Source organism: Halictus rubicundus, chromosome 5 (genome assembly GCF_050948215.1).
Source record: "Halictus rubicundus isolate RS-2024b chromosome 5, iyHalRubi1_principal, whole genome shotgun sequence".
Lineage (NCBI taxonomy): Eukaryota > Metazoa > Arthropoda > Insecta > Hymenoptera > Halictidae > Halictus > Halictus rubicundus.
The window spans coordinates 9,165,364-9,190,586 of NC_135153.1; the positions used below are offsets into that span (position 1 = coordinate 9,165,364).

The following is a 25,223-nucleotide window of genomic DNA, read 5'->3' on the forward strand; positions in this document are numbered from 1 at the left end:
TACCTGGCGCTGTTTTACTTCGCGAATTAACAATCTTATCCAATGATCCTTCATTTCCGTCTGATATCTTTGCGATCGCAGGACCGCTGGTACCGGCACAGCAACCTGGAAAAGCGATGCGAAACAAAATGAAATCCGTCCTGTCGGATGGATCATGGTACATTGTGATTATAGTACGGCGAATAGGGCGAATTTCGCGAAAAACCAACGTGACAAGTTCGAGTCGTCGGTGTAGCAAGTAAATCGCAAGTTTCTCGCGTCCGGCAGACAGGTATTTATGACGGAAAGGGTACGCGATCTGATTTCTGTCCCTAACGCAACGGTGGTGCAGACTCTGCTCTCCGATTGGTCCCACTGATCTGTGACGTCACTACGCCGGCCTATGTATAAGGTGAAGCACGCGGAGCGCCAGTTCATCGTTGTCCGTCACGTCGAGAAGGTCTTACCTTTGAACCGCTTGATCGTTCTGTTCCGTGAACCGAAGAGACTCGTCTTCCTTTCGAGACGATCGTCCGAGCAAACCGCTTCCCTGCCTGGTCGAAAGATACTTTTCCGTCTACCTGAGAAAGGTAGGAGATTATCCGTACAATTGTTTCCCTTTTGTTTTTCTCTTTTTGTTTCACGAGCAACCTCGAATTAGGAAGCCGCGACGATTACGCACAAGTTGCTCGGTAACGACGGTGCAGATCGATAATTAAACGTCAATTCCAAGAAATGGTCCGCGTCGATGCTCCCACCGAAATCCTCCTTTGATACGCACACCCCTAACTTTGGTAGAGCTTTGGTAGCGTACGGGATAGGAGACAACAGACAGCAATTGGTTCTTCCGTATCGAATCGAATCGAATCGAATCGAATCGGCGACCGCAAAGTTTTTCGAGCACAGAAATGGTCCGCGTCGATGCTCCCACCGGGATCCTCCTTTGATACGCACACCCCTAACTTTGGTAGAGCTTTGGCAGCGCACGGGATAGGAGACAACAGACAGCAATTGATTCTTCCGTATCTAATCGAATCGAATCGAATCGGCGACCGCAAAGTTTTTCGTGCAAACGGGTGGTAGCCCGCGCTCGCGCATGCTCGACGTTTTTAATTTCCCTGTGCTTTTTCGTCTTCGGAAAACGAACAGTTGCATTTCGTAACGTTTCCGTCATTTTTCATTTGTTTCTGTCATCGTGGCGTGTTCTTTCATAAACTTTGAGCACAACACCGCCCGTACACGTATCCGTTCGCGGAAGACTGTGCCGCATACTTTTCCGTAGACGGGTACCGGGTATTTGCACGTATCTCGCACATTTTCCACAAAAGGTAAAGTTCCTTCGAAACAATAGGTATCGTCGTGTTGCGTATTATCGGCATACAATATACACACATATATCTCTGTGCACGTATACAGGCACTGAAACCCTCGCCTCGGACGAGCACGAACGAGAAGCATTTTAACGTCACAGGGTTGCGGTACCGCGTCTACCGATACTCCCGGAAATCGGTAGCGTCGGCAGCCTGCTCGTAGGTGCGCGCACAATTTCCCATAAAAAAAAAAGAACATCTAGACAAGCATAACATCGACCGGGTTGGTGGGTAGAAAGCAAAGGCGAGAATCTACGAGTAGTTTTACGATTCGAGGGTGAAACAAGCTCGAGATCGGTTCGAACCAAGAGAAATATCGTGTTCGGTGCGCTTCAAAGGGCGTCTCGTTTCGTTACCGGGTTAATACGGCGCTTCAATTTGTTGGAACGGAATTTAGTCGGTTACCTCTGGGAATGTAAACTTTCGTTCGGAATTGTCCATCGCCCGGGATAATTGAACGTACCATGCACCTCTGAATCCCTTCTCGCTTCTCGTTTCTCGCATCTCGCGGTCCTGTCGGTTCTCGAGCCACTCGGCGCTCGGCACTCGGCACACGGCACTCGACGCTCGGCACTCGGTGCACGGTGCCCGCCAGTCTTCTTCCCGCAGAACGTTTACCGAATTAAACATCGCCGCGCGTGCTTTTATAATTGCCCGTCTAGGTCGTTCCTATAGTAAATTCTACGAGAATTCTACGAGCTCGAGTTCGAGTGTCTTACCGATGCGTGTCGGTTCGCGAAACTCTACTAGACATACCTGTGACGCCCACGTTGCGCTTTGTCGTTAGAACGCAATACACCGAATTCTCGATTTTACAGCAACGAGCGAAACTCAGTCCACACTATTTGAAGCAACATAACTTTTGAAACATTAGATCGAATGACTTGAATGTTATTGAGAAGTTAGACGAGGTGTAAACAATTTGAATTGGTCGGAATCGCAAAAGAAATAGTAAAAGTTGGGTTTTTCAGCTTTTTTGTCTGAGCCTGTATTGAGAATTTCAAAAATGTGTTTGATTCGCTCGAATAAATTATATCCATGCTGAAAATTTCAGCGATATTGGTTAATTCGTTTACGAGTTATAAACGCTTGAAAGTGGAAAAATGCCATTTTTCACGATTTTCGACTTAATATCGCACTTTTAAGCGTTTATAACTCGTAAACGAATTAAAATACATTCTTTAAATTTTCAATACAGGCTCAGATAGAAAAGCTGAAGAAACCAACTTTTACTATTTCTTTTGCGATTCCGACCAATTCAAACTGTTTTCAAAAATGTTGTACACCTCGTCTAATAAACCAATCCTTCTAACTTCTCAATAACATTCAGGTCATTTGATCTAATTTTTAAAAAGTTATGTTGCTTCAAATATTGTAGACTCAGTTTTGCTCGTTACTGTATGTCAGCAACACTTGTAGAGAAATCACTGAATTATGTTTACACTCCTCTCGAGCTCCGTGTCCCCTCACGGGATATACCCCGCGGTAGTAGGGATAATTCCGCGACGTTTATCATCCAGGCCTCGGCGACATATACAGGGTGTTTCACCTAATTCGAGCATCTAAAATATCTCGCTTGTTTTTTATGATAGAAGAAAATTTCAGACAACATTAGTTGGTTCAGAGGGGCAAATATTATGATAGGCAAAAAAATTTGTTCACGGTTATATTGTTTGAGATTTCAAGGTCACGCGAAGGTCACAATATTACAGGTCGTTGGATTCGTCTTGACCTCGGCTATCATATAGCGATAATAAAAATATATCACTCCATTTAAAAAATCTTCGATGAGCCTGAAATCTCAAAAAATATAACCTCGAACAAATATTTTTGCTAATGTTTTCCTTTGACATTTTTTGTCTGTACACTCGGCGTCTGAGGCCTCTCGAGCTTCGTGACTTCTCACGGGGTATACCCCGCGGTAGTCGGGATAATTCCGGGACGTTTATCGTCGAGGCGTTGGCGACATATATAGAGAACTCACTGTACACGCTGTTGGCAATTGGTAGCGATGCAATCTGGTCTCGCAGCAAACGCACCCATAATTTCCAACGTAGGCGTCGAAAAACGTGGGACCGTATCGTTTCGTTGGGAGATTGCACTTTGCCCGCTAGGTGATGAGATAGTTTCGGAGAAGAGCGGGTACGAGAACGGCTCGGAAGTTCTTAACACTAGGTTTACGGAGCACTAAAAGCGACTATTTTCCATTGCGTTGTAAAAATAACAGGCTTGTAGTTATTTAAATTTTCACCCATTTTTATTGTACTATGTAGACTGCGGATCTTGATGCAAAATTGTTGTACACAATTGCAATCTATAGGAGCTAAGTGAAAATTTATTTTGCTCATTAATCATTTTTACATGTTAAAAATAGTATATCGACATTGTGAAACTCTTTTAATCTTTTTACCGTTTTGAATTATACCTACCCATTTTTGTCATGAACGCATAAAATCCGCAATCTGGTAGTATATGCTCTATTGAACGATTCTTCGCAAGTGCGTCCTTGCACTCTTAGCAATTGTGAATGTAAAAATTTCGTGTCCGTCGTTTTGACGGGTCTCGTAAATCTAGCGCGTCGGAAAGAAGGCGGACCCTACCGGAATATTTTCCCGTTTGCAATTACGAATAATTTGTCCGCGTATAAAGAGGCTGCCGCAACCTGCAACGCACGCTGGTCGGATATTGTGGGATTGTGCATTGGTACACCGTTGGAAGAAGGGAGGGCGAATTGAAGATCGCGCGGCGGGATCGCTACATCTTGATTTCCTAGATAATCAGACGACTGTTCGTTTCCTCTTTCCTTTATTCTTTCGCTTTCCCTTTGGCTCGTTTAATCATTTCTCCGTTTTGCTTTCTTCGCTCTCGTTTCAGCGGTTGTTGGTGCGACGCGACGCGACGCGACGCGACGCGACGGAACGGCGAAAAGAAATACGCCCGCGCGGCTGTTTACGCGCTCACCTCGAGTTCGAGGAAAGATTCCGCTTATCGTAAATACAATGTAACGGTGGATGCTATCTAGTCCGGATCGCTATATCTTCAACATCAACCCGTTACAATTCTTAATTAAAAGTTTCGCGATGCTATTACCTGCAGCATCGCAATTTATTATGACCAAAGAGTTCATTCCGACCAGCATTCTTGAGAAATTTCTCCCTCGAATTCAACCTAATCTCCGTTTTTCTAACTTTGCGAAATTCTTCGACGAAAGTGTCCCAGTTACCATTGCCGTATCGGCCCGACGCGACGCTCCCGTCCGATACATGTTAGTTTATACCACTGATCGCGTGTCGTACTTGCTTGCACGACTAGGAATCGTTTCGTTCATGCATATGTAGTCGAATACGGTGATTTCTCTATATATGTCGCCAAGGCCTGGACGGTAGACGTCGCGGAATTGTCTTCACTACCGCGGGGTGCACCCCCTGAAGGGCCACGAAGCTCGAGAGATCTCGGACGCCGACGAGTGCAAACGTAATACAGTGATTTCTCTATGTTTGTCGCCAAGACCTGGACGATAAAGGTCGCGGAATTATCCCCACTACCGCAGCGTATACCCCGTAAAGGGTGCAGGTGAAGAGTGACGGGCGACCGATGAAACTCGGAAAACAACCAAACGTGGAACATTTCCCACAGGACCATAAAGACCACAAGGGCCCATAGGGTTAAACAGGCTCGAGTCGCTAAATGAAAAACTGGTGAGGTCAGGGTCTCGAAATGCGGAAGACTCTGGTAAATTCGAGAAAATTGTGCGGTAAATCGGCGATTAGCCAGTCCCGAAGATGTACAATTTCGTTCTTGGTCGTGACCGCCGTCGTTTCTGTCGTCGTCGACGTCGTCGCCGTCTGGATAAGCAACGAATTTTCTCATTGCGAGTTAACTGGTTACTAATCCCTTTGTAATTGGATATTTCTCTGTTATTTCTCGAGCTTGGTCGAGCTCTTTGCCCGCCGAGGGGACACCTTAAACCAGCTTGACACGCAACATCGATGTGCAATTACGATCTTCATAACTCTTTCGAAAACAATCTATTACCGGTTTAACGACTGCGCGAAGGCGAGCCATTTCTGAAAGAATGTATACCTAAAGAAATACATTTTTTCACTAATTCCACGTAAATGAATTTTCACAATCTCAATAATCGTAAATTAAAAATACTATGACCCGTCATTTCGACGGGTCCGGTAAACCTAGTGTTAATGACATATACGGTGATTACTCTATATATGTCCCAAATGCCTAGCCGATAAAAGTCCCAGAACTATCCTGAGGGGTATACCCCGTGAGCAAGGTCGCGTGGATCGAAGAATAGTATCTCCTGGCCGATATATGTCCGTGCCTAGAGCTGAGTTTTGGACATATATCGAGTAAACACTGTAATACGTATGTTTCACCGTTATTTTTCGTTCGAACGAAATATTTAATGCGTGAATTCGTGTATAGTCTTGGTCCACGTAAAAAAAGAGTTTTGTACCGTCTCAAGATAGAGGTCCGATAAGATTTTTGTTTCGCCGAGCTAGCAAGTCCGTCGACGGATATCCGTTCGCGACGAACACTCGAGCCAACGTTTCTCGGATTATCGAGTAACGGGGAAAAACGAAGATGAAGCTGAAAAAGCAGGAGATGCGGAAGCTGAATTTACTCGACTCGATTTACCCCGATAAACGTGTAATTCAAGCCTTATTTTCATACTGGTATTGTTCGACCGCGATACAACGCAGATCTTTCTGCGGACGAAATCTACCATGTCACCGGGCTGGCATGACGGTGATTTTTTAAAAAGAAAAATTAACGATCATCTTGAAAGCTTTTCCCGTTGAGAGAGAACGAGCGAGAAAGGAGACGGGGTGTGGGAGGTCACCTATTGAAGATTGCATAGCAATTTGCAAGTTTAATACTCGTTTGAAACCGTCAAGAAGTTTCTTTAGTTATGTATTCATTTTTGCATTACAATTAATGGGATTAGTAGGCGTCAAATACCAACTTCCTCTCCCCGGCCCCTTCCCGCGTTGGCGGAAATAAATTCAACAATTTTTCAAACAATGGCGGACATTCGAGTCGAAATGTCTCGACAAGGGTCGCGCTGGCTTATGGCGTAAGGGCCCGGTCTTCGTAGATTCGCGATAAGGTAGAGTGACTACATTACCGTAAAAAAATGGTTTTACGTGACTCAAGTTTCCGTCCTTATAGAAGAATATTTTGTCGCTGCTAAAGGGCTCATTCGAAAGAGGAAGGTTCAATCTAGTGCGCGCTGGTCAGGAGCTGCCGAGATTATGCAGATATTTGGTAATATAAGCGTTAGAAGTAGGCCAAAAATTGACGATATGCATGCCCCGTGGAATCCAAGCATTTTCATGCCATTGGATGAGTTTTCTGGATGAAATCGGGAGCAGCGCGCGCTAGAAAATATCTTCAGCTACAAATTGAGCTATATTTTGTCTCGATTCTCTGCGAAATAAATCCAAAAACTTGAAGCACGTTTCTGGCGCTAGAATTCATGATAATACAGAGCAAAAAATGTGACAAGTTTAGTCACAGACTTAAGACCAAGACGGATCTTAAGTCTGTGAATGGAAAACATTAATTAAAAAGTCACGTGACTATCCCGGGCCCTTAAAAGACGTTCAGAATGACTCGCGTTTAGCGTGCCGGAACCCTGCACATAACTTACAATATAATCTTTAACGGCAAACTTATTCTTCTCGTAATATTTCTCGTGTCTGCCGGATGATATTTTTGATAGGATTTTTCTGCCGTTCTCTCGCATCTATCCGAGTCAGATCTGACATGCGTCATCCGATATCTGACATCTGACATCCGACATCCGACATACGGCTTACGACACGGGACAGACGACCCCTACCTACGGACGTGTAATAATGCGTACGTACCGTACGGATACAAACTACAAGTCAATTACCGCTTACAAATTAGTTCATTTCGAAAAAAAACCAAGAAATTTCCCTTGAGACTTAGAGCTTGATAGCTGTGAATTTATTTCTCGAAGAAAAGAACCGTGTCCGATTACTATCGAATACAAGTGCGTAGACGCGTCGTCTACCGGTACGCGGATACGTACACGCAATTACGCGAAACTGCGTCGGTAAACAACGTTTGACGAACAAAGAGACCAGTTTAATTCGATCTCCTTTCGTGACAGAACCCTCTCCAATTTGCGAATCCCTGGAAACTATGGTTCGAACTGTAGTCGACGTTGGTCGCCGCGTCGCCAGGAAAAGCGAATTCACAAATCAGACAAATATCGAGTCGACGCGGAACACGGACACGGAAAACAGCAGGGAACGACAGGGAATAGCAGGGAGTGAGAAAATACAGGGTGTTCCGTAAATGGTGGGCGAAGCTTTAGAAGACAAAAAAGTTATGTTAACATAGGCCCGGAAATGATTAGTTTGCGGGTTATTCAAGTTTTTGTGCCGCAATTCTCGGCACATCGTTTTAGAGGAAATGTTCAATATGTCCCAAATAAAGTATAAATTGTTAACAAGTACAGGTAGCCCTCCTACAACACGGCATCTTATAACACGATTCATAAATTGCGAGAATCCTCCTACAACACGGCTACAATTAAATTAAAGTTGCGTCATATTAAAATAGTATTTTTTGTTTTGTATTGTGCATACATTTATATTTTTAATAAAAATTAAGTTGTTTATGTAGAATTAAAAAAAATATTCGTTTTTAATGTTTTCGGATCGTAACCACCCTTTTTGTACTGGCCCTGGGTCTCATACAACACGGCATTTTCTAGGAACCTATCTACCGTGTTATAGGAGGGTTACCTGTATAATACACTTCGATAGATTCCTAATGCTTAGAGGAGACAAGAAAGTTATGTTAACATAGGTCCGAAAATGATTAGTTTGCGGGATATTCAAGTTTTTGTGCCAGAATTGTTTCGGCACATCGTCTTAGAGAAAATGGTGAGGCTCCGGACACGCTCACAAATAAAATATGAATTGTAAACAAGTATAATACACCTCGATAGATTCCTAACGCTTAGAGGAGACAAGAAAGTTATGTTAACATAGGTCCGAAAATGATTAGTTTGCGGGATATTCAAGTTTTTGTGCCAGAATTGTTTCGGCACATCGTCTTGGAGAAAATGGTGAGGCTCCGGACACGCTCATAAATAAAATATAAATTGTAAACAAGTATAATACACCTCGATAACGTGCACATGGACCGGCGATTACTTCAAAAACATGGTTGATGCCTTCAAGACGGTGTGACGAGAGTTTGTGCCACTTTTGTGGCACAAAAACCTGAATAATTCGGAAACTAATCTTTTCCGGACCCGTGTTAATATAATTTTTTTTCTTCTCTAAGCATTACAGATCTATTCCCAAAGTTTCGCCCGCCATTTACGAAACGCCTTGTATAATGCGTGACAGACTCACCCCTTGTCACACTTTCCTATTGCTGGAAGGTCGTGGAAAAAGAATGGAACCAGCGGTCGCGTATGCCTTCGAGCTATTTGGCCCGTTTCGTTGTCGAAAACGTGTTTGCACTGTCGAATGTAGCGCGCCTTCTCTTCGACGACGAATCCGCCGTATAGCTGCTTTTTCCAACGTTCTTTTCGAATCGGATTCGTTCCGGGGATATTCGCGTGTTTTCACGCATAAAATCGATTTATGCGCCGACAGAAATAATCACCGACGGCAGAAACGGGAATGGGAAAGGATCGAAGCAGCTAGAGCTTCTGTAATCCGTGAAACGTTGTATCAGCATCTCGGGCCATTACCGATATGAAATACCGTCTCGTCCGGACCGTTTAGAAAACCGTCGATACGACTGTGCGCGTGCAACGATCCGGCAATTATAATACAGCACACTGTAATCAGTGTAAACCACGCGACCCTTGACCTCTGTTGCCTGTCGCCAGATTGTTCGAGGGCTCGAGAAATCTAGGCGCACACCCTCGAATTTCTATGCTTTCCCGTGCAACGTCTAGACAACTTTCCAGTCGTGTTTCAGGGAAAGCAAGTTGCGATCGTCCCTGTTGTTCATCTTGAAGAAGTTTCGCGTACAAGGACAAAGCTCGTTGGAATGTCACTTGTTTCGAATGTTATCCGACGCACGTTCGATTATACTCCATTCTAGAATCATCCTTTGAAATTACAGAATCCTGTGACACGTTAGGATTACCGATACGCGATACGCGATACGCGATACGACAGTGGCACGCATCCGGATACCGATTAACGAGAAATCTCGTTTCGCGCGTAAAGTTCTCGCACACGCGTGTTACGTACATGTATTTATACCGGGTGTTCCGTAAATGGTGGGCGAAATTTTAGGAATGGATTCCTAGTGCTTAGAGAAGAAAAAGAAGTTACGTTAACATAGGTCCGGAAATGATTAGATTCCGAGTTATTCCAGGTTTTGTGCCAGAATTCTCTCGTCACAACGTCGTAAAGGCCCGTTTAAAGGCATCAACAATGATTTTAAAGTCATTGGCGGTCTCTGTTTACGTTATCGAGGTGTACTATTCTTGTTTGCAATTTATACTTTATTTGGCAGCGTGTCCGGAGCTCAACATTTTCTCTAAGACGATGTGCCGAAACAATTCTGGCACAAAAACTTGAACAACTTAGAAACTAATCATTTTGGGACCTATGTTAACATAACTTTCTTGTGTTCTCTAAGCATTAGGAATCTATCGAGGTGTACTATTCTTGTTTGCAATTTATATTTTATTTGTGAGCGTGTCCGGAGCTTACCATTTTCTCTGAGACGATGTGCCGAAACAATTCTGGCACAAAAACTTCAATAACTCGGAAACTAATCATTTTCGGACCCATGTTAACATAACTTTCTTGTCTCCTCTAAGCATTAGGAATCTATCGAAGTGTATTATACTTGTTTACAATTTATACTTTATTTGGCAGCGTGTCCGGAGCTCAACATTTTCTCTAAGACGATGTGCCGAAACAATTCTGGCACAAAAACTTGAACAACTTAGAAACTAATCATTTTCGGACCTATGTTAACATAACTTTGTTGTGTTCTCTAAGCATTAGGAATCTATCGAGGTGTACTATTCTTGTTTGCAATTTATACTTTATTTGTGAGCGTGTCCGGAACTCACCATTTTCTCTAAGACGATGTGCCGAAACAATTCTGACACAAAAACTTGAACAACTTAGAAACTAATCATTTTCGGACCTATGTTAACATAACTTTCTTGTGTTCTCTAAGCATTAGGAATCTATCGAGGTGTACTATTCTTGTTTGCAATTTATATTTTATTTGTGAGCGTGTCCGGAGCTTACCATTTTCTCTAAGACGATGTGCCGAAACAATTCTGGCACAAAAACTTCAATAACTAGGAAACTAATCATTTTCGGACCTATGTTAACATAACTTTCTTGTCTCCTCTAAGCATTAGGAATCTATCGAAGTGTATTATACTTGTTTACAATTTATACTTTATTTGTGAGCGTGTCCGGAGCTTACCATTTTCTTTGAGACGATGTGCCGAAACAATTCTGGCACAAAAACTTGAACAACTCGGAAACTAATCATTTTCGGACCTATGTTAACATAACTTTCTTGTGTTCTCTAAGCATTAGGAATCTATCGAGGTGTACTATTCTTGTTTGCAATTTATACTTTATTTGTGAGCGTGTCCGGAACTCACCATTTTCTCTAAGACGATGTGCCGAAACAATTCTGGCACAAAAACTTGAACAACTTAGAAACTAATCATTTTCGGACCTATGTTAACATAACTTTCTTGTGTTCTCTAAGCATTAGGAATCTATCGAGGTGTATTATACTTGTTTACAATTTATATTTTATTTGTGAGCGTGTCCGGAGCTTACCATTTTCTTTGAGACGATGTGCCGAAACAATTCTGGCACAAAAACTTGAACAACTCGGAAACTAATCATTTTCGGACCTATGTTAACATAACTTTCTTGTGTTCTCTAAGCATTAGGAATCTATCGAGGTGTATTATACTTGTATACAATTTATATTTTATTTGTGAGCGTGTCCGGAGCTCACCATTTTCTCTGAGACGATGTGCCGAAACAATTCTGGCACAAAAACTTGAATAACTCGGAAACTAATCATTTCCGAACCTATGTTGATATAACTTTGTGTTATCATTAGGAATCAAGTTTTGTCCACCATTTACGAAACACCCTGTACACGTAAAGCCCGAATGACCCGAAGACCCCCGAATATTCTTTTCCGTTTCTGTTTTGCGCCGAATCGGTACAAACGATCGTTCATCTTCTTTTCGAATTAGAGCGGGAGAAAACGGGAAACGGAGCGAAAATAGTAGACGCGTTAATCAGGAATCGAGATGTGTTTTTAGGTAAAGTTGTTAGTCGGTCATCGGGAGCTAGCCAACCGTATGTGGAACGTGCCGGTGTCGTCGGTGCGAGTAAAGTCGACAATATTCGCGGACAATGTTCACGTTCGGTCTGCCGCGTTCCACGTAGCTACCATATTCAGGAACACGAAACAATAAGTTGACTTCGTGATGATACGGACGCGGTACAGGGGGTATGCTTCGCAGAAATTTCTCATTGGCGCTGGCGTTCGCGTTGGCGTAACCCTAAGGGGCAGCATTGCTCGCGATCAAAGGTTTTAGGTCACGGGATGCAACAGGGATTTGAATGATTCAACCAACCGTATACGCGCCCCGTCTTTCTCCGTGCGGATAAAATTTTGTCCGTGATTCGAACGATTTGCGTTTACCTGTCGTCGCGCGTCACTTAGGGTCGAGTCGATTAGACCCGTGACAAGAAGCGGACCCTCTCTCGGAGTTGAAATGAGCCGAAGAAAAACGCCGCGATTAAACCGGAGTAATCGCCCCGACCAAATTGACCAAAGTGACAGAAGCGCCGTTCCGTTGAACTCGTTTGGATCACCCGTTGTTTCCCTGTAGAATGAAAAGAAAAGAAAAAAAAACGCGCGTGCACGGCACGGAATCGAAGGTATGGCTATTGACATTTTTATCGGCAACGTAAAGTCTTTACAGAAGATCGCGGTAAAAAGTTGTGTGTACCTACGTGTCGTTATATTAGTCGCGGTTGTACTTTAAAAGGTTCTAAATTGAGCGTGCGCGCGCGTGTATATACTTTCTTGCTCGGAAGGCGCGTAGGCGCGTACAGGCTGATCGTTCGTTGAACGTTTTACAGACGCGGGTTTTTCAATAACCATTCAACACTACGATATCGGTGCATTACATAATAGTGGAGCGCGGCTATGTTCACATCGGCTCGGGAGCTAACGGAGAAATTCTCGCGTGAGGGACACCTTTTCTCCAAGAAATGGAATCGGATAAAGTGTGCCGTATCGATACACTTACGTCGACTTTAACGATTTCGTGCATATTCGATTTCAATGAAATTCGCGTGGACGGAACAAACGTTGAAGGTGGTCTCCTGCGTAATTACCGCGCGGTAATCGTTCGGGCTTCGAAGCAAGAAGACGGTATTAGAGTGCCTCTCGGTCGATCAAGGTGCCTATAACCTACAACAAACGGTACAACGATTTAACAAACACCGAAGCTGGACGAAACTAAACGTTGCTCGACTCGGCTCGGCTGGGCTCGACTCGAGCCGCTTCGCTGCGACGCGGTTTGCGTCGACGACTTTGCAATTTACCGTGTAATTTGCCGTTTACTCGATTAGCTTGGTTAGCATCTTTCCAGAGGTTGTTATTTCCTTAGAATGTTAAAACTCGGCAGCGAGGGCGAACCGTCGCGTCGCTTCGACCAAATTGCCATACCACGCCGGTTTTAAATAAAAGATATACAGTGAATTCTCGATATTTGTCCACAACACGGGTCTTGCCAGCGTCGTTTATCGTCCAGGAGACACGCCGGAGCCGTGTTATGTTTACACTCCTCGACGCGGCGTCCGAGGCCTTTCGACCTTTGGGGCCCTTCACAGGGTATACCCCGCGGTAGTGGGGATAATTCCGCGACGTTTATCAGCCAGGCCTTGGCGACGTATATAGAGAAATCACTGTATGTACCTACACAGAGAGCGGTAAAAGAGTTGGCGACAAAGCGGCAGAAAATGAATCCAACGCATTACATACAGTGACGGGTAAAAGTGTAAACACACTTCGCTAGTTTTACATAAAACGTGACAATACAACCTATTTTTCAATTGAGTGATGAAGCTTAGGTAATAATAATTATATGGTGAATGTGATAAACGAAACATAACAGTTTATGTTAGATACTATTAACAATATAATATCTTATAAAAATAAGGATTTAAAGCAATGTTTACCGTTTTGATAGTGCACAACGGTTAAGATAGTACACAAATGCTAGGCAAATGAAATTGTCGACAAACATTGATAGCCAACTGTAGTAAGACACGTTTCGACTGGTGTTTACACAGTTTTTCTCCTATTCGAAGGTTAGTTGACACGCGTAAGTCAAACAGTATCATTTCATTGTGCGATAAAGGTTTTTCACTACGGCAAATTGCAGTAAAATGTGTTGTAAGTCATACGACGGTTGCAAGAATAAAGAAAACCTATGGTAGTGTGTCAACTTCTTCGAGAAACGGTAGACCGCAACTTGTTTCTGACAGAGCTGCACGTGAAATTGCACATCGTCTTCGGTCTGAAAGTCATGAAACTCCAAAAATCGCGGCTCTAGACGTTGGAGAAAATATTGATCTACGAAAAAAATTTGCTCACACATACAATTAGTGGACAACGGAAGATTGGAAAAGAGTTATGCGGTTTGACGAAACAAAACTTAATAGATTTGAATCTGATGGAAGGTCTTGGTACTGGACTTCATTCGAAAATAGTAATCAAGCAAGTAGCATAAAACAAACTGTGAAGGTCGGAGGTGGCTCAATTATGTGTTGGGGTTGTTTTACTCATAAGGGTGTTGGTCCCTTAGTTCGGATAAAAGGTATCATGTGCAAAGAGCATTATTTAAATATTTTGCAAAATAATTTATCTTCTGTTGTTAATTCTATTGAATTTGCTGAAGATGAAGTAGTATTTCAACAAGACGGAGACCCTAAGCATACTGCAAAGGTAGTAAAAACCTGGCTAGAATATCAAAAGTTTTCCAGATATGAACCAAATCGAAAAGTGGTCAATTGTGAAGAGAAGGCTAGCAAAATATATATCCACTATATCCACTTTCAGGTGTTCATGAATTGTGGAAAAGGACAGAACAAGAATGATACAACATTGAGCCGGAAATTATAAAAAATTTAATAGATAGTATGCCACGCAGGCTAGAAGCAGTACAAAAACGTAAAGGAAAATTGACAAAATATTAATTTAAAGCTTTATTTCGACGAGCACAATTAAAGTGCAAAACTGCAAAAATTGTTTCCAATCCCTACTTTCGATAACTATTCCGTATATAGTTAATATTAACGGAAATAAACTGCTGTGTTTTGTTCATCCTATTCACTTTGTAATTGTTAGTACCTAATCTTTATCATTCAATTGAAAAATAGGTTGTATCATCGCATTTTATATAAAACCAGCGAAGTGTGTTTACACGTTTGCTCGTCACTGTAAATATTGAATAGGCCATACAGCAACTGAGCGGCGCTCAGTATAAACACGGCCGGAAGCGTACGAAAAGAAAGCAACTGTGTTTGGCGTAAATTACTATAACAACGGTGGTTACTCGCGCGAAATTTCGTCGGGACACCAAGCCAAACTCTGAAACTTTTGAACGTAGGTAACATCGTAACGATACCCGACACGAGGGTTTCCCTTGACCGCGCAATCGATATTCGAGCTACTCTTATAAAGCGTCAACGGGGGTCCTTCCTGTCCGCGCGGGGGATAGACGAGTACTTTCTTCAAATGAACTTTACCGGTGCTGTCTTTCGGTTTCGCGACTCTCCGGTGACGCGAATCGTCAACCGAATCGCCAATCGTCTTATTCCTCTCGTCGAAGACGATCGGCACTCGGAACGACTCGGCGCAGCAACGATTCGAGAGACGAGGCTGGCTTCGACCGGTTGCTGCGGTTCGTCGATTCGAACAGGATTCGAGCAAACGGACGGCTCTCGAAGGAGTCATCGTCGACGCCGGACGTACCGACGCAGACTTCCGACACCTCGTCGGCGTTTCTAATTGCCTCGCGGAATCGTCGGCATCGGGGTGAAATTCCGCGCGACGATAACTACAACTGCAACAGGTTGCGTCCGATTCGCTCGTCCCCGTTTCCCGAACGCTTCCGACGTAACAGCACGAATCGAACCGATGCAGCGTCGACCGAGCACATTCGGAACGCGTCGCTCGCTCGCAGCTCCTCGCTCGACTCGTTCCCAAAGAGGAGTTTCGATCGTCGCGAGCTTCTCGCGCGTTCCGCGTATGACGTTCCCGCTTCCGCCAATCTATGTTCCAGGTTGCACGCTGTTGCGTCGTCGTTTCCTTCGAAAAGTCGCAGCCCCCGTGCGGAATTCGGCGCACAGATTCGTCAGCGCGCTTCGCTGGTTTATCGGAGCGGACGATGCGTCGATCCTTTTCAGCCAACGTTCCAGCATTTAGCCGTCGATGCGATATTTGCGACGCACCTTCACCGATTCGATCGCCGTTTCCGTTCCGTGCTCGTGCTCGAACGGCGTCGACGATTTCGGTGCGGAGACAATCGTCGACACGGTCCTTCAGCGTATCTTCCGTTTCGCGAAAGTGATCGAAACGCTCGCGTCTGCCGTCGCATCGAGTGTTTACCAGTTGACACGGAGCTGGTTTTTCTTTCCTCTCTTCTTCCGATCTCTGTCCCGTTTCTCCCTCGCGTCTGCGGCCCCGTCGCGCGTTTACACGGTTCCTGAAAGGTGCGATTTGTACGTTGGCCCGAGTGTTTGTCGTCTCGTTTCCGGAAAAGCATACCTCGTCGTCGCGCTCGTTCCGCGGAATCCCTTCGCACCGTCGTTAACTGGAAAAGCAGACCGTTTCGTGCCGCTCCGAAAACCCCCGTCCCGCTCGGCGTCTTTGCGTTCGAAAAATCGAAAGTTTCCGTCGATATCGATGGACGAGTATGCGTCCTCGTGTCCGTAATCTCGTTCTCGTTCGTCGCTCAACAGCCGTTCGCATAGAAGTATCTCCAAACTGTTCAGATCGTCCGCCATACGAGGGAATATGTCCGCGATCGAAATCCTCTCGTCGCGATCCAAAATAAATCGAAACGCGACAGCGTCTCGGGACTCGGTCCTGTCCTGACACTCCCAGTTAGCCAAATCTGTTTCGAGCAAATTTTGCGCAATGCTTGTATCATAGTTTGCGAGCAAGAGGCGGTCAATTTGGCATCAAAGTCTGCTTGGAGCAGAATTTCCATGCCAAATCGGGGCCAAGCTTTACTCTACATATCGGACACAGTTGAAGTAAACCTTACCGTAGGATTAAACTTCTAAAGTATACAACTTTGAGTTTCATGTATTTTCTATTTTCCCTCCTACAGCAAGGTTTACTCTTAGAACAAGGTTAGGTTCGCTCTCAGTGCGACCGACCTGCCCTCTACAACGAAGCCAAGGTTTGGCCCCGATTTGCTCGTGATTTGGCATGGAATTCTGCCCGGAAACTCTGCACTGAAATACCCTAAATTTGCCTAATGCGGAAACAGATGGATCGGAATTTGTACAGAAATTTTGGTGGCAAGTTCATAGCAAATTGCTTACCGGGCTTATTCGCGTCCGTAGCGAACAACGGTAGGGAGAGTCCCTTGCGATACGTCTCCGTCTTTCTCAATCGTTCTATGTCGCCCTCCGACCATCCCTCGCGGATACGAAAGTCCGTTGCCGGCCGAACGTTCGACGCCGCCTTAATTTTTCGAGGGTGTCGCCGAGAAAATTTCTGGCACAGTCCAGGGTGCTCGAGAACGCAATTCTGTCTCGGCGTGGTCGAAACCAGCGACGACGTCGATTCGACGGCGTGGCCCGCCTCGCGTTTCTTGCCGACGTCCCGTCGAAACGCTCTCTCGAGTTTCTTGAAATAATTCAACAGATCCTTCGACTCCAAGATTTCTCCGACACGCTGCTCGCGTGCACGCGCATCCACGCTTCCGCACCAGCCCGCTTCCGTGCTCGCGCGTGGTACCCCGTGTGCGATTTCATGTCGCGTCTGGTACGCGTTCATGCCACGCGAAAACCAACACGACCAATTTCTCTCCCGCGAAATGGGCACGTCCGCGAACCTCCGAACTCCGAACTCTGAACGAATGCACGTTTAATTTAATCGCATTTCATGGTTAGACGGGAAATCGCTAAAACGGCGAGGTTAAGGCGACGACGGCAACGACCCCATTGTTGAAAAATTTGTCTAATCGATAATCGTCGTGTAGACAATTTCTGAGATGATTTACGACCCACTTGAAACCGAAACAAGGTTAACGGAGCTCGACCGTTTCCGTAATTCGCCGTTGGGGAACGCCGAAGAGTCCCGTTAAGATCGCTGTGAAACGCGAACGGTTTATGCTAGTCGCGAGATGGATAGCTATTGCTATTTCTCCGTCTAGAATATTTCACTCGATCTCTTTCGTTCCGCGCAGTGTTCGCGGCCCGGTATGTCCAATTCCGATCGAAATCGCGATCACGGTGCCGATTCCGGTTCGAGGGACCTTTTCATCGACAACACCATCCAAAGGATTCGCGATTTCAAAAAAGATGTTCGAAGACTCGTCGAGACTCGTCCGATCGAAATCGCAACCATCCTCGGAGTGTGCGGTCTCTTTTATTGGATAAAGCGATACGTGTCCACTTAAACCGGACGCGAGAAAACTATTCCACGCTCGCCGGGGTAAACAAGGTGAACATTATTATTAGCCGATCAAACATCGCCGCGCGGTTTGCGCTGCTTTTGAGTTGCGCAGACAATCGTGGCCTCTTGCTTCCACGTTGGCATTCGAGACGCCGCGATGTGTGCACCCTCGATGCGAATTCGATGCTCATCAACGAGTAAAACCGCGAATAAAACATCTTTTTCTTTATTTTCTTTTTTATTCTCCCGGTACCATCGGGAAACTAACGTTTCGACGAGTTCGCCGTTCGCTTGGCCCGAGTTCGATAATCGATACGCCGAAAGGTCACACTAGAAACGTGCAGTTTTCGTTGGAAAATTTGCTAAAATCCAATTAGCAGAAGCATATTAAAACAAATTATCGATGTACACTCGTTACGTAGTGTCGCCCTGACACGCATGTGTGCGCGTATTATGTAGACACTCGGATCGCATTTATTATGACATCGTGACCGTGTTTCGAGGCGCGTAGACGTCACGTTTCGTCGTGGTCACGGTTGCGACTGCGGTTGCGATTCGAAGTTGACGGTAAAGTTAAAAGTAAAGATAAAGCCGAAGCTAAAGGTAGAGGTAGAGGTAAAGGTAAAGGTAAAGGTCATCGTCGATCGCGCACCGTGACGCGGACAGGCACAGCGCGTTCTTACCTCAAACAACTTGGCGCAAAAAAGATTGATTGCCATCGCGAAGAGAAAAGCAACGATTCGGAACCGTTCCGATGTCTTTTTACGAGACTACCACTCGGCCGGTTATCTACTTTTCTAGCCGTATACGCGAACGTATCGCCGTTTCCCGTACAATAAACCGGACAATGTTTCTTTCGTTCTCGCATCGAAATGCAATTCCGAGCGTCGAAGCATCGATAGAATCGCGCGTTATCAACGGGCGCATCTGATCTCGTTTCTCCGTAGCCTGGTCGTTTCCGTGCGTGCGAGCGAACGATTCCTCGCGTCGCGTCGTCTCGTTTAGAAAATGGTTTGCCAGATGCGGATCATCGATTTTAAGAGAAATTGTAGGGAGGAGCCGAGAGAGGAGGCTCGTTTCCAACGATTACACGAGTGACCGATCCGTGAAGAAAAGCTAGCTCACCGCAGAACATATAGAACATCGGCTGAACCAGCCCTACAGCCTGCTACTGCTACCGCTTCCCTTGTCTTCTCGCCGCGTAAAGCCAGCCGAGCCACCCAATCCAGCCAATCCACCTTGCGACCACCTTCCCCTGGTATCGGTGTTTGTTTATATCGGTCGAGCTGACGTTACGAGGGTATCGTCGCCACGCGTCTCGTCTCGTCTCGTCTCGTCTCGTCTCGTCCTGTCGCGTCGTATCGCATCAACTGACCTCGACGCTCGACGCTCAACGTTCAATTCATAACGCGCTTTCGTCCCCCTCCACCATGCACCTACATCTTTGCTCGCGAAATTCTTGATAAAATCGCGAGACAAACTATACTGGATCCACGTCCGATTAAGGGGGCCGGCAGGTATTTGGCCTTGACTGTCACGCTATGTTATCCTCTGCCTTTTTTCTAGACATTTTACGTCTTAAACAAGTAAGAAATCAATTAAAAATGCATACCACCGTGTTTGTACATGTCTTTGCTACGTCTGTATAGAGCCTTTTTTTCGATACGAACACTAAATCTCTCGAAATTATGAGAATCTTTCAGCGGCAGCCATCTTCTGACGTCATACTTGCTTCAGAATTCGAATTTTCTGCCGAATATTACAAATTACTCCACGATGAGGTAGAAATTCGCAAATTTGGGCTCTATACAGACGTAGATTGGACTTTTAGGAAACACAATTGACCACTTCTAAACTGCTCATTGCAATACTAAAGCGGCAGTTTGTCTAGATTTTGACCCTTGCATACGTATATGGATTTCAAACCATGCCGGACCCGAACTTCGTAGATTCGCGATAAGTTAGAGTGACTACATTACCGTCAAGAAATGGTTTTACGTGACTCAAGTTTTCGTCCTTATGTAAGAATATTTTGTCGCTGGTGAAGGGCTCATTCGAAAGAGGAAGGTTCAATCTAGTGCGCGATGGTCAGGAGCTGCCGAGATTATGCAGATATTTGGTAATATAAGAGTTTGAAGTAGGTCAAAAATTGACGATGTGCATGCCCCGTGGAATCCAAGCATTTTTATGCCATAGGGTGAGTTTTCTGGATGAAATCGAGAGCAGCGCGCACTAGAAAATATCTCCAGCTACAAATTCAGCTATATTTTGTCGCGATTCTCTGCGAAATAAAGCCGAAAACTTGAAGCACGTTTCTGTCGTCAGAATTCATAATATCGATAACACAGAGCAAAAAATGTGACAAGTTTAGTCACAGACTGAAGATCCGTCTTGGTCTTGATCCGACGGGTCTGTGTTTGAAGGCTGTGAATCGAAATTATTAATTAAAAAGTCACGTGACTATCCCGGGCCCTTAACGTTTAACACTTTACCAACCGGTAGCCTATTATCGGCTTCTTGTCCCCGACGCTTACCGACCGGTAACCTATTAATCGGCTTCTTATCCTCGACGCTTACCGACCGGTAGCTTATTAATCGGCCTTTTGTCCTCAACGCTTACCGACCGGTGACCTTTTTTTTTTTATTTAATTACGCTTTAGGCCGGAATTGGCCTATCAGCGGGCATACAAGGAGTGAAACATAATACTGATAGTACATAACAGGCATAGTGCCTCCTTGACATATTCAGGTACCAACATTACCTTAATATCACAATATAGCCGGGAAGCTTATCGACTAATATTATTCCTCTTACGTCTATTATTCCGCATTTGGTCAAATCATATTGGCCTATGACTAATTACTCGGCTTCTTCTTCGCGACGCTTACCGACCGGTAGCCTATTAATCGGCTTCTTCTTCCCGACGCTTACCGACCGGTATTAATCGGTTGCCACTGCAACCGGAAGAGTGCCGGTGTCAGGGATACGGTTCCCGATATGGTCGCGGAGCCCAACTCGACCAGAAGCCTTCGCTGTAAAGCAGAGGCAAAAATTCCGGCAGCAAACTGAGAATGTCGAACGGTACGCCGATCGACTGCAAATATGCTTCGAAATTGAGTTTCATCCGAATATTAAAAGGGGACGCGCGTATCGACATTTCGCTCGTCTTGGTCGCGATATGTCGTCGTATACGCTGTTCCCATCCCTATTCTTTAACGCGTACCGTGTACCAATGTACGGGTGCACGCGTAGGATACCAAGTTCGAAGCTCGCCGTGACGGAGGGTGCTGTGGATATTTTCGTGCAGCAAACTGGAGCGCTCGACGCGTTGCAAACAGGGAGACGTATGACGGTGACAGACTGGCGGACAACCAACTTGCTTTGCCTTCGTTTCGTTCATTCGTCAATTCGTCAATTCGTAAATACCTAGGAGTCGAGGGAAATAACGCGTTTCTCTGTTACAGGATGATCGTTCGTTCGAGCCTTTGTTTGTTAGCGACCATTGTGTTTACGCTCGCCGATGACCCATCGTCGAACAGTGTTCTCCCCGTGAAACGCGATCCTATGGATTTCGAAGGAATGCGCGAGAAGAAGAGCTTCGCATCTTCGGAAGACGGCGGCATCTCTAAGCGAGCGCCTATGGGCTTCCAGGTAAAGTAAAAGTCGTATTCGCGTGTACAGTGATTTCTCTATATATGTCGCCAAAGTCTGGAGGATATACGTCGCGGAATTATCCCCACTACCGCGGGGTATACCCCGTGAGGGGCCTCGAAGCTCGACGCCGTGGAGTGTAAACATAACACGATACACGACGCTGGCAAGTCCCGTGTTGTGGACATATATCGAGAATTCACTGTGTTCGTCGAATACGTACATACGTACATCGACAACCTGTTCTCGTTTCCGTGTATCTGTCCGCAGGGCATGCGAGGCAAAAAGGATTCGATGCCGGCCGACGTCGAACACGAGCTCCTTTCGGAAAACGTTGACAAACGCGCACCTATGGGTTTCCAAGGTACCAGGGGTAAAAAGGACAGTTTGAATTCCGATTTGGAGGATGGCTACCTTTCAGGCGACGCGTACGAAAAGAGAGCATACTACAAACAAGACGAACATTATAAACGCGCCCCGATGGGATTTCAAGGAACGAGAGGCAAGAAATCTCTCGAAGAGGTAAACGGGCGCCTTCATACGACACACATACATAGTTACAAGTAACGCGTGCATGCATATGAACGACATACGACATACCATATACAACATACATAGGTCCCACTTAAGCTTAAAGTTGTATCACGGTACAGATTGACGGTCGATGGAATTGTTATAATCATCGCACCATCATCGTCATTATACTCGATTCGTTTCATTGCCAGCCGGCCCGTTTAAACGATACTTGTAATACGCGAACAGATCTTGGACGAAATTGAAAAGAGGAACACTATGGGATTCCAAGACACGAGAGACCCGGATATGTACTCGTTCGATTACTCGGAAGACTATGAGACGAGGATACCGTCGATGACGTTTGGGAGGTTCCAAGAGGATGGTTCGCGCGACAAAAAGGACGAGATTCTAGGGGAATGGGAGAAGAGAGCGCCAATGGGGTTTCAAGGAATGAGAGGAAAGAAGGCGATTCTCGACGCTATAGAACAACTCGAGAAAAGGGCACTTATAGCCGGTTTTCACGTTAGTATATTTTAGTAATAACACTTTACCGACCGGTAGCCTATTAATCGGCCTTCTGTCCACGACGATTACCGACCGGTAGACTATTAAACGGCTTCTTGTTCCCGGCGATTACCGACCGGTAGCCTGTTAATTGGCTTGTTGTCTCCGGCGCTTACCGACCGGTAGCCTATTAATCGGTCTTCTGTCCCCGCCGATAACCGATCGGTAGCCTATTAATCGGCCTTTCGTCCCCGACGCTTACCGACCGGTAGCCTATTAATCGGTTGCCATAATGATCGGTAAGAAGTGTGCAGGATATTCAACCGCTACCGGTCGGTAAAGTGGTGATCTCGATCGATCGAGTCGAATATTTTTCCACGCCTCGGGTAACGAAATACTTTGCAGGGAATGCGCGGTAAGAAGGACGATCCGTTTGGCAATTTTCTCGATTACTCTGTCAATCCGTCCGAGTACGCGAAAAGGAGTACAGATTTTGACGAAAGGGACGCCGGCGAGTCACTGAAGAGAGCTCGAATGGGTTTTCACGGGATGAGAGGTAAAAGAGACGCGTCGCAGATTTACGGAGTCGGTTCGAGCCACCAAGGTGATGTCTACTCCGCTGACGTTGACGTTAACATTCTCCTTGTCCGCGCGTCGCGACGCATTGTTCGATGTCACTTAGATTGTACCGTTGCTTAACTTTTCCAGGAACGAACAACGATCGAGGATACAAAGTGGCTGCTTACGAAATTGCGAAACGATCGCCGTTCCGATACGTCGGAGTCCGAGGTAAAAAGAACCCGCGATGGGAGTTCCGAGGAAAGTTCGTCGGAGTCAGAGGCAAGAAATCATCATCAACGTCGTTGCAACACCGATCCGTCTTTTAACGCGTTCGATGTCGCATTGAACGCAACGAACGAACAAATGCGATCGAGAAATCGTCGATGTCACTAGGTAAAATTTCACGAGCGACGCGTACGCGCATGCACATGTGTCCGTACACGTGTAAATAGACGCATACATATGCATATGCTTACGCCGACGACGGTACGTGTACGTATGTACGTGTGTGCGCGTAATATGCGTTTACCGTGTACCGTGTACCGACCGGACCGGCGACGGAAGAATAAAACCATTGTTTGCGCTCCTGTTTCAGATACGTATTCAGCGTTGGTGCTGTCGATAACGATGTTTCTGTTGGTAACGACTAACGACAAACGCGTAACAATAGCGTCAACAATTAGAGTTTCCGTTTCTTTCTTGTAACTTGTATTCGATAGCGATCCACTTGACGACAAAATAAGCGTATAACATGGAATCGGTTTCGTCGGGGTTATCAAATTATTTTCCCGTTCGAGAATGGCGTCGCGAAACGGTATTGGCAACGTATTAATGCATAACGCTTTCGTAGCAAGTTACATATAGTATCGAAACTATGTATACATATACATAATAGTTACCTTCGATATCGACTGTAAGAAGCGGATCTATTCCTATAGCCATACCCATATCTACACCTTTCCGTTATTCTACGACGCGTATGTATGAACGTATGAATGTATTTACGTATGTATGCATGCATGTATGTATGTATGTATGTATATATGCATTGTATATGGTGGATACGCCTGAAACTTTCATGGCTAAGAAATACACGGACGCTTCGTTTTCGGCCAACCAATGATAGCCATATACGGAGGAACGTTAGCTGACAAATTCTATTTTCCTCCCTAGATTACAGAAAAAAAAACGATGGGTCGATATGTGCATACACGAACGATCGATCGACGTTCTCGATTTTCTTTGGTTGCGTGCTTTCAACGAAACTGATATTGATTCTATTCAAATTAATTTAAACTTGAAATTCTCCTAAAAGTTCATATTAAATTATCATCAGAATTCCTCTAAATTAATTTTCGTCCATCGAAAATAAACCGTTGCCCGTTGTTACACGGATCTACTTGACGAGAGCGATATCGCGAACCGTATAAATAATATGCCAGAGCTGATAGACGCTAGGAAAGTGGATCGTATGCGAATATCGCGGAACAAAACAATCGTCGTGTGTACGTATGTACGTTATATGTATAGTATAGATACGATGTTCGATAGATAGTATGTATGTCTGTTTCTGTGTATCTACTACCATGTATTATATATTATATAAACTAATCAAATACATATCAATAAATGCAGCATAAATTTGTTATCGATCGTGCCAATATACTACGCGTGCTTGCTATCAGCTCGTTTCTCTTATAACTTCACGACCTATAGTGCATTCTCGTTGTATGTCAGTCCCGCCGTTATTTTTACTGACACGAATACGAAATCGGAATTATATCATATTTCGTTTCATTTCAAACAGAAAAATTGAAAGTTTCATAAAAGAAAAAAAATAACGAAAAATAAAGAAGTTGTGTAATTGGGTTAGTAGTGGTCTTCTGGTCTCACACCGATATAGCCGA

General features: G+C 45.0%; 1 protein-coding gene across 2 annotated transcripts; it reads left to right on the plus strand.

Annotated features, from left to right (window-relative positions):
* Nucleotides 1-293: 293 nt before the first annotated feature.
* Tk (tachykinin) lies at nucleotides 294-25,086 on the plus strand. 2 transcript variants are annotated; one of them, XM_076788208.1, is made up of 7 exons: nucleotides 294-569; nucleotides 21,549-21,735; nucleotides 22,006-22,257; nucleotides 22,498-22,773; nucleotides 23,161-23,311; nucleotides 23,464-23,709; nucleotides 23,912-25,086. In XM_076788208.1, exons 2-6 carry the CDS (start codon nucleotides 21,550-21,552, stop codon nucleotides 23,640-23,642), a joined length of 1,044 nt encoding a protein of 347 aa, XP_076644323.1. In that variant the 5' UTR covers nucleotides 294-569; nucleotide 21,549; the 3' UTR covers nucleotides 23,643-23,709; nucleotides 23,912-25,086. The 2 variants fall into 2 exon arrangements, with proteins under 2 accessions (XP_076644323.1, XP_076644322.1); XM_076788207.1 differs by having other exon boundaries at nucleotides 295-569; nucleotides 23,161-23,359; nucleotides 23,912-25,085.
* The last annotated feature ends 137 nt before the right edge of the window (nucleotides 25,087-25,223 follow it).